The sequence below is a fragment of the Hemicordylus capensis genome, chromosome 3 (genome assembly GCF_027244095.1).
Source record: "Hemicordylus capensis ecotype Gifberg chromosome 3, rHemCap1.1.pri, whole genome shotgun sequence".
NCBI classification, from domain to species: domain Eukaryota; kingdom Metazoa; phylum Chordata; class Lepidosauria; order Squamata; family Cordylidae; genus Hemicordylus; species Hemicordylus capensis.
Window position 1 is genome coordinate 162,162,143 of NC_069659.1, and position 8,869 is coordinate 162,171,011.

The 8,869-nt window shown below is 50.3% G+C and overlaps 1 protein-coding gene across 1 annotated transcript; it reads left to right on the plus strand.

Moving 5' to 3' along the window:
• Positions 1-3,394: 3,394 nt before the first annotated feature.
• On the plus strand, positions 3,395-8,487 carry LOC128349163 (uncharacterized). The gene is made up of 2 exons (XM_053305145.1): positions 3,395-3,446; positions 3,891-8,487. Exon 2 carries the CDS (start codon positions 4,817-4,819, stop codon positions 6,539-6,541), a length of 1,725 nt encoding a protein of 574 aa, XP_053161120.1. The 5' UTR covers positions 3,395-3,446; positions 3,891-4,816; the 3' UTR covers positions 6,542-8,487.
• The last annotated feature ends 382 nt before the right edge of the window (positions 8,488-8,869 follow it).

An 8,869-nucleotide genomic window follows, 5' to 3' on the forward strand; every position in this document is an offset into this window, starting at 1 on the left:
ACCGCTTATTAAGATCATCTGAGGAGGTCCAGTTGTGGTTGCCACTAGCTCGGTTGGTGGCAACTCAAAACTGGGCCTTTTCTAGAGTTGCCCCGGGACTCTGGAACATGCTTCCTAATGAAATTAGAGTCTCCCCTTCTTTAAATGTGTTTAAGAAGGACCTGAAAACATACCTGTTTAGCCAGGCTTTTAGTTTATAGTTTTAAAGTTTGGGGTTTTAGCGTTTTTATCTGTAATTTTAAAATTGCTTTAATTGTGTCAATGGTTTGGTGGTTTTTTAGACTGTGAACCGCCCAGGGACTTTTTCTTTTTTTGTATGGGGCGGTATAGATATGTAAGAAATAATAATAAAAGAAGTGGGCTCTTCATAAAGACTTGCTTTTTCTAAACAAACAAACATTTGTGATCTTGTGGAACTTCGTATGCACCAGCCCTGCGCGGGGCGGGCATATACGATGTTCCACAAGATCGCCAAGCAAATGTTTAAGGCTCGCATTTGCTATTTAAAAAAAAAAAATAGCAAGGTGAGGTTTTGTGGGAGATTGTGGTGATCTTGTGGAACATCATATGACCTGACCCATGTAGGGGCTGGTGCATATGATGTTCCGCAAGATCACCAAGCAAATGTTTCATTTTGGTTTTTTAAAAAAAAAAGCAAAATGCATGGCTATAAGAAAAGTCTGCTTAAGTTATTATGCTCACCATAAAGTACCATAAGGAGTTGTACACTCCCAGTGACCATTCTGGGAGTGGCACACCCTGCATGGACTTAAAAAGTACATGGAATTTTTTGGAAGGAACCAACAGGAACCCTATTAAAGCAGCCCTATGTGAATGGCCCCCAGTTGTTGTTTTTAAAATTATCTTTATTGCACTTATATGTGGCATATAAGTTATAATATATTATAATATATATATAATATATATATTACCTCAAAAATCACCCTACTTTACCCCACAATTCCACAGTTAAGCTGCCGTCTGGGAAAGGCCCTGGCATTTTGTCTTCTGAGTCAAAGATATAAAAACAGGAAAACAAATTATCTTCATACTCAGAGACCTACCCTGTGAGAGATTGTCTCTAAGAATGAATACATCAAAGGGCAGAGAGAAAGAGTTAGCCTGGAGATAATTTGATCTAGGGGAATTAAAAGAGTGAAACATCCTTTAATGTAAACAAGCTTACATTATTATATATTACAATGAGGTTTTAGGAGAGAAAGTGACTTTCACTTTATTTTATCATGCTTTTAGCATGAAATACGAAGGAGACCTAACAGACATGAGGTGTCCAAAGTTCAGCTGCATAGCCTTGCTCTACAAGTTCTTTTCTGATTATATGTTTACTGTGCAAACATGATTTAGGGAAGTGCATATCACTTGTGCTTTTCTCCCCACTTCATTGTAATGTGCAAAGCTTCCCTTATGAGAGTCTCTCTCTCTCTCTCTCTCTCTCTCTCCTTTCTTTCTTTCTTTTTGCAACTATAAGGTTGCTACCTTTGAGAAACTTGGTAGAAGGCCATTTCTAATGGAAACAAACCAATGTGGTTGTTTACAAGGAAAGAGAAAATACTTGGCTTATATGTTGAAATTCACCTAAACACTGAAACAAGTATTTGAAGTCAGTATATGACACCTGCATTTTTACTAAGGCTGCACTATGAAATTTACAGAATGCAAGTGGCCCTCATTATCCGCAATCTCGTGCTTTGTATATCTGCAGTCAGGCAATGGAAACCCGGTCTCATTATTTGTTGTTCTTGTTTTAATTGCTTATTATTATTTATTTATTATTTTTTTTAAAAATCTCGTGATTTTAAGGGGGAAATCAGCAAAATTTGGAGTTTGGGGGGCATTGCTGGACACCTAGAGAGCATGGCACAGTATTTTATTTCACTTTTTTCTGCTTTTTATTGCTTTTTTGTCTTTTTTTTTTAAAAAAACACCTTCAGGAACCTACCCTCCCACATTCCCATTGACTTAAGGTCTCATTATCCATGGTTTCATTATCCACGGTTATAGACGAGAATGGTGTTGGAGATAATAATTAAGTAATATTTGAAGTTTGAGCCCGGGGCACCCAAACCTGTAAGGATTTATGGGCAGGCTACTTCCTTAAGTGGCACAGTGGGGAAATGCTTGACTAACGAGTAGAAGGTTGCCAGTTCAAATCCCTGCTGGTACTATATCGGGCAGCAGGAGTTATATAGGAAGATGCTGAAAGGCATCAACTCATACTGCGTGGGAGGAGGCAATGGTAAACTCCTCCTGTATTCTACCAAAGAAAACCACAGGGCTCTGTGGGCACCAGAAGTTGAAATCGACTTGACAGCACACTTTACTTTACTTCACTTCAATATATATAGCAGAGTATTTCAGGAGCTAATTCACTCCCATTACTGCAGAAGTTAACAGGGTCTCAGGGGCAACAGCTTGTAAAAGATAAGCATGGAGATTCATTTAAGGTTAAACTAATTTACTTTATTTAGAAGTACATGATGATAGGAAGGACCTATTCCTAGTTGCTAGCTACATGGTGATCAGAGAGAAACCTTTCGAAGTGTGGTGTTCAGAGAGAGAGGGGCTATAGAGACATTCTGGGAAAGAGAAGGAGGAGGTGATGGAGGAAGAGGAGGTCACTCCCGGGAAGTTCCTTAGTACAGTCTATCGATTGAGGGGTTATATAGGCAGTGATGAACAGAAAAGAGAAGGAGACTCTAACTGACTATCTCTACTCCCAGTGGTCATTAAAGTTACTGGTGCAAAAGGTCAATGCCATCTGGAGCTGGATCTCCAACAAACGGGATCTGTGTGGAAAATGAGGGCCACCTGTATACAACCTTTCTGCCACATTTACGCTGCTCGCTGCTCAAATGAGCAGCGCAGCGCTCTTGCCTGGCCCCCTTTGAGAAGCACGAGGCTTCTCTTGACCTGATTGGTCAGGGGGCCCGTGCAGGGGGCGGGGCTTCAGCTCCGCGTCCTGCTCCGGGCCCGGGAGAGCTCAGTTCGCTCTCGACAGGCATCGGAGCAGGACGCCTTTTAAGGCTCCTGCTTAGTCAGCCCGGCGCGAGATCGGGAGCGGGTTTTCGCCACTCGGAGCGGTGGCAGCGGCAACGGGGGGTGGCTTTTTAAGTCCTCCCCCGAGGTTTGGAGTGTTTCTGGGGGCGGGGTTGCCCTCTTTGTGTACTGGGCCCCAGCGGTGCTCCTTCTGGGCAGCGGGCCCTGGGCGGCAGCGGAGGCCTGGGCTTCTCCCCCCCCCCCCACTACTTGAGCGGGCCTTTGGCGCCCCCCCCCCCCGGTGACGCTTTGCGGCTTTGGGAGGGACACTTTCAGCTCCCCCCCCCACTGCTGGAGCAAGATTGCGGCGGCGCTTCCCCCCCTCCTCGGCGTTTCTCGGCCCGTGGAGGGCCGCTTTCACAGTGGTTGGGCTAGTCCTGGGCAACGTGGTGGGTTGTTCAACGGCCTGCTAGGTGGCCTAGGCCAGTTTCCGGTCAGTTTAGCAGCAGCCTGGGTTTGCATTGGCCGGTTTCTCCCTTTCTGGGTTCAGTGGGTTGGTTTGGGAGCATCCCTGGTTCCAGACTTTGTTTGGAGCTTTGTTGTTCGCTCACTTCAATTGCCTGTGCCATGGGTCCAAAGAAGGCCAAGGCTAAGTCTGGCGGGAAGCGGGTTCGTCCTCCCCCATGCCCTGCGCCGGTTTCTGATTCTTCTGATGAGGATTGTGACATGGGTACCGTGTGGGCACTTATAGCACACTTGGAAGCACTCGAAAAGAAAAAGCAGGTTGGGGCAGCAGCGGCAGAAAAGGGCAGTCCCTCTGGTATTCCAGCTAGTTCCCGAAGCATTACTAGGGGGGCAAAACGTGCTAAACTCATACAGTCCCTTTCATCCAGACTTGACGCTTTGGAATCGCGTGAACCATGCCCTACAGCGCCAGCAGTGGACCTGACCTCGGATGGGGATGGTGCCCAGGCCACCTCTGAAACGTGCAGCAGAGACACGCGTCCTTCGGCTCCGCTTGGCCCTGGTGAGTCCTCGCACCACACCTGGCCCTGGGGGTTTTCCCCCTGGGCTCAGCCATTTCACATGTATGGGTGGCACCCGGCCGCCGTTGCCTCCCCACCTCCTTACGGGGCATGCACACAGGTTTGGCAGGGAGCAGCACCTGCTGTGGGTACCATGTCGCCCGCTGCCTCGGGTGCTGTGTTAGATGCTTCGGGGACACAGATTCCTTACCCGCCATGCGACACCTCTCTGCCGCTGGGTGATCACCTGTTGCCCGGGGTTAAAGAGCGCATTTGGCGCGGAGAATTTGTAGATATCTTTCACCTGCTCTTTCGAGAGCCTGAGCCGGCCCAAAAGGAGGGAGAGCACAAGAAGGATGAAGGGAAGTCCAAATGCAAGCCTGTGGAACATAACTGGGCTAACTGGTTGTCGGGTTACACGGTCTATATGGGGGTCGTGCTTCAGGTGCACACATCCAGAGGACCTGCCATGGTTAAGTACATGGACATCATCCATAGGGGGTACATGGATTTTATGGGCAACGCCTGGGAGCGCTATGATCGCTCTTTTCGTTTGCGGGCCTCCCTTAACCCGGCTATTCCGTGGGACAGGCAGCACCAGGAACTCTGGCTCCTAATTATGACCCCCTCGAGGCCCATTCTGGGCGAATGGGCTGACAGTGGTCATCTGATTTCTAGAACTCCCGCAGCGCAGTCCTCAGGGCCTGCAGCTGCGCAGGGTGTTCAAAGTACCCTGCCGTGCTGGGCTTTCAATACTAGTGGCAGCTGCAACAGGTCCCCTTGTAGGTTTAAGCATGAGTGCGGTTTCTGCGGTGGAAAACACGCCAGCATTCATTGTCAGCGAGTCAGGGGCCCCCGGGCGGGTCCGAGGGAGCAGCAAAGCAGTAGCAGAAGGGGTGGAGGCACTGTACAAGGTGCCACCCCTGGAAAAGGGCCCTAGCCCGGTGAAGCTTCCGGTCTTAGAACGGCTCCTGCGGGACTACCCGCTTAGAGAGCAAGCACAGTATTTGAGCCAGGGGTTTACTTTTGGTTTTCGCATTCCCTACATTGGTTCGAGAGTTCACAGTATGTCCCCTAACCTTAAGTCCGTGGAGGGGATGGAAGCGGTGGTGCTCCGCAAGATTAACAAGGAGGTAGCTTTGGGGCGGGTTCTAGGCCCTTTCCGGGACTTGCCCCTACCAGATCTGTGCATTTCGCCATTGGGGGTGGTGCCCAAGAAGGCACCAGGCGAATACCGCCTTATTCACCACCTCTCCTTCCCACATGGTTCCTCTGTTAATGATGGGATCCCAGACAGCCTGTGCTCTGTGAAGTACACGTCCTTTGACCAGGCTATCAGAGTAGTTCGTTCTTGTGGGAAGGGTGCCCTCCTTGCAAAATGCGACATTGAGTCTGCTTTCCGCCTCCTCCCGGTTCATCCTGGGGATTTTAATCTCTTAGGTTTCGCCTTTCAGGGGCAGTATTATATTGATCGGGCTTTGCCCATGGGCTGCTCGATTTCTTGTGCAGCCTTTGAGGCTTTTAGCTCCTTTCTTGAATGGGCCCTTCGGCGGGAGGCGGGTCTTGTTACCACGTCTCATTATTTAGACGATTTTCTCATGGTTGGCCGGCCTAGAACCAACCAATGCAGGCATCTGTTAGAGGTTTTTCAGCACCTTTGCGCAGACCTAGGTGTCCCATTGGCTCAGGAGAAGACCAAGGGTCCTTCAGCTATTCTCACCTTTTTGGGCATTGAACTTGATACCATTGTGGGCTGTTCCAGACTCCCCCAGACTAAGTTGGACACTTTGCGGGCCTTGTTGGCATTTTGCATCCAGGCACGCAAGGTCACCCTTAAGCAGCTTCAACAGATTATCGGGCATTTAAATTTTGCATGCCGGGTGGTGGTGCCTGGCCGGCCTTTCCTGCGCCGCCTATGCGACGCCGTTAAAGGGGTCAGGTGCGGTCATCATAGGATACGGGTCACTGCCCCCATGCGGGCTGACCTCCGTCTGTGGGCATCCTTTTTGGAATCATACAATGGGGTTTCTTTCTGGCGTGATTCACTCCTCTTGGAAGCAGATCTACAAGTTCAGTCCGACGCTGCTGGAGGTTCAGGCTTTGGCGTTTATTTCCGTGGCCACTGGTGCGCCGAGCGGTGGCCGGCCACTTGGGTAGCTAGTGGGGCCACCAGGGACTTGACATTCCTGGAATTTTTCCCCATAGTCGTGGCTATACATCTATGGGCAGATCTCTTTAGGAACCATACAGTGCACTTTTGGTGTGACAACCAAGCCACTGTACAGGTGATCAATAGGCAGACTTCCAGGTCCCCCAGGGTGATGTCCCTAGTCAGAGCATTTGTCTTGGCCTGCCTGTCTAATAACATCCTTTTTCTGGCTTGCCATGTGCCTGGCGTGCAGAACGGCCTGGCGGACGCGCTGTCTCGTTTTCAGGTTCAGCGCTTTCGCCAGCTGGCGCCAGAGGCGGAGAGCTTGCCCGACCAGATGCCGGCGTGGCTTTGGAGCCTTGGCGCCTAGAAGCCCAGAGGGCGGTCTGGGCCTCCTTGGCCCCCAGCACACGGGCAGCTTACTCTAGGCAGTGCAGGGCCTTTCAGGATTTTAGGACTCAGGTAGGATTGGGCCAGGACTGGCCCCCCCCGCGGAGCAGCTGATGCAGTTTTTGGTCCACCTTAAGGGTAAGGGTTTGTCTCCTGGGGCCATGGCGGGTTATTTAGCAGCTCTGGCTTTCCACGCTAAGGCGCAGGGAATGTCCGATACAACCGGGGATTTCAGGGTAAGGAGGATGCTGGAAGGTTGGACACGGGAACACCCGGTCCCACTTGACAGTCGACGGCCCCTTCTTCCCGCTGCCATACAGGGCGCGGTCGGGCAGTTCTCAGCGATCTACCGGTCTCCATATGAGGCCTCTCTTTTTCACGCAGTCACTCTTGTTCTGTTCTTTGGTGCCTTTAGAGCCGGTGAATTGCTCCCCAGGGGTCATCGCAGCCCCGTACTCAAGGTGGTACAGTTTGGGGATGTCAGCTTGGGGCCGGATATAGCACAGCTGCGTCTTAGGTTTTCCAAGACCGACCAACGGGGCAGGGGACAGTGGGTGTCATTACACAGAGCCGACAATGCGCTCCTCTGCCCGGTACGTGCTTTGGGTAGTTACATGACCCGGCGGGGATCCGCTCCCGGATGCCTATTCGTACACGAAGACGGGCACCCCCTTTCCCAGTACCAGTTCTGGACGGTGGCACGGCGCGCACTGAGTGCGGCCGGGGCAGATACTGCGCAGCTGTCTCTACACTCATTTCGCATTGGAGCTGCTTCAGCTGCCTCCCGGTTGGGTCTTTCGGGTGAGACCATTCAGCGCATTGGGCGTTGGCGGTCTGCCACATACAAAAGATACGTGCGATAGAGCATTGGTGACGGCACTGACGGTTTTTTCTCTTTACAGGCCCTGAGCGACGGGCGGCGAGGGCTCGTGTACTCATTTTGGGCCACTCCATTGTTTTCTGGGCGCATAAGGCGGCTCGAGTGGCGCAGCCTGGAACGCAGCTGGGACTGGGTCAATGGGCAGACATCTCCTGGATTGGTCGCAGGGGCATGGTCATCACCCAGTTTTTACCCATGCTGCAGGAATTTCTGGCGGTGAATCCGCCGCCTGACATTTTGGTTCTTCACCTGGGGGAGAACGATTTGGGGTCCAAGTCAGGCTTGTCCATTTTCCATAGCTTGCGCAAGGACATTTTACTAGTCCTGGAATGGTGCCCGGGGATTCTCATTCTATGGTCGGCCATGCTCCAACGCAGAGTTTGGAGAGGCGCGAGGGACACTTACAGGGTGGAAAGGGCTAGGAGGAAGGTTAACGCACAGATGGCACGTTTCGTAGAGGCCATCGGAGGGGGACCTATAGACCATCCCAGTATTCTTTTTTCTGAGCCTAGTTTGTTTAGGGGGGACGGTGTCCACCTTTCGCCCAGTGGCACCAGTTCGTTTTTATGTGAGCTAGAGCAGGGATTGGCTGTTTATCTGCGCTCTTGGTGGGGTGGCTCGGGTTAAGCTAGGCTAACCCGTGCTGTGGCAGGTGCAGTGCGGTTGGAAAATGATTTCAGGCTGGTGAACACCTTCGGGTAAGCGTTTGGCTATGGGTTGAGAAGGGCATCTCCCTAGAGACTGCACGGCTCAGGGAGATCTGCCCTTGTTAACCTACCCTGGCAGGCTAAGCCCTTAGGAATCGCTGTACGGCTACCTTGGGGTGATGATAGCCAAGGGCCCGGCACTAGGCTGGCTAGGATAGGCAGCCCTGGATTTGGGAACATTTAGGGTTGCCTGGAGCCAAGGTGTATCGCCCTATACCATAGGTTAGGCATGCCCTGGGGGCGCATGCCTATAGTTACGCACTGCCAAGAGGGAAGCCATCCCTGCTCTTCAAGTTCTTGTTAAAGTTAAATAAATTGTGGCCCAATTTTATACCAAAACCTTGTGTCTCGTGTCTTCTTGGGTGTCAGGCAAAGTTATATAAAGAGATTAATTTAATGCCAGAAAAACCTTTCTGTTACATATTTGATATACTATTTACTGATGAATGTACATACAGCCAGTATTTTTAAAATCACTTTCCACTTTCCAGTTCTTCAGTTAAGACATGGAGTAATTTAGGAGGATTAATTAAAATAAATCTGACAGAACAACGGGGAAACACATGTGTTAGTAATAATCTGATTATTAATACATCAATTCAAGGCTATAGTGAAACATTCAAATGCTATAGATAAGATTTTCCCCCAGTTATAAAATATCATTACATAACATGTCCTATATCCAACTTAAGTGACATTTCATTTTAGCATTATAGTCCCC

Excerpts from the sequence above, each read along its gene's own strand:
- LOC128349163 (XM_053305145.1), top strand. The coding sequence starts at position 4,817 with ATGAGTGCGGTTTCTGCGGTGGAAAACACGCCAGCATTCATTGTCAGC.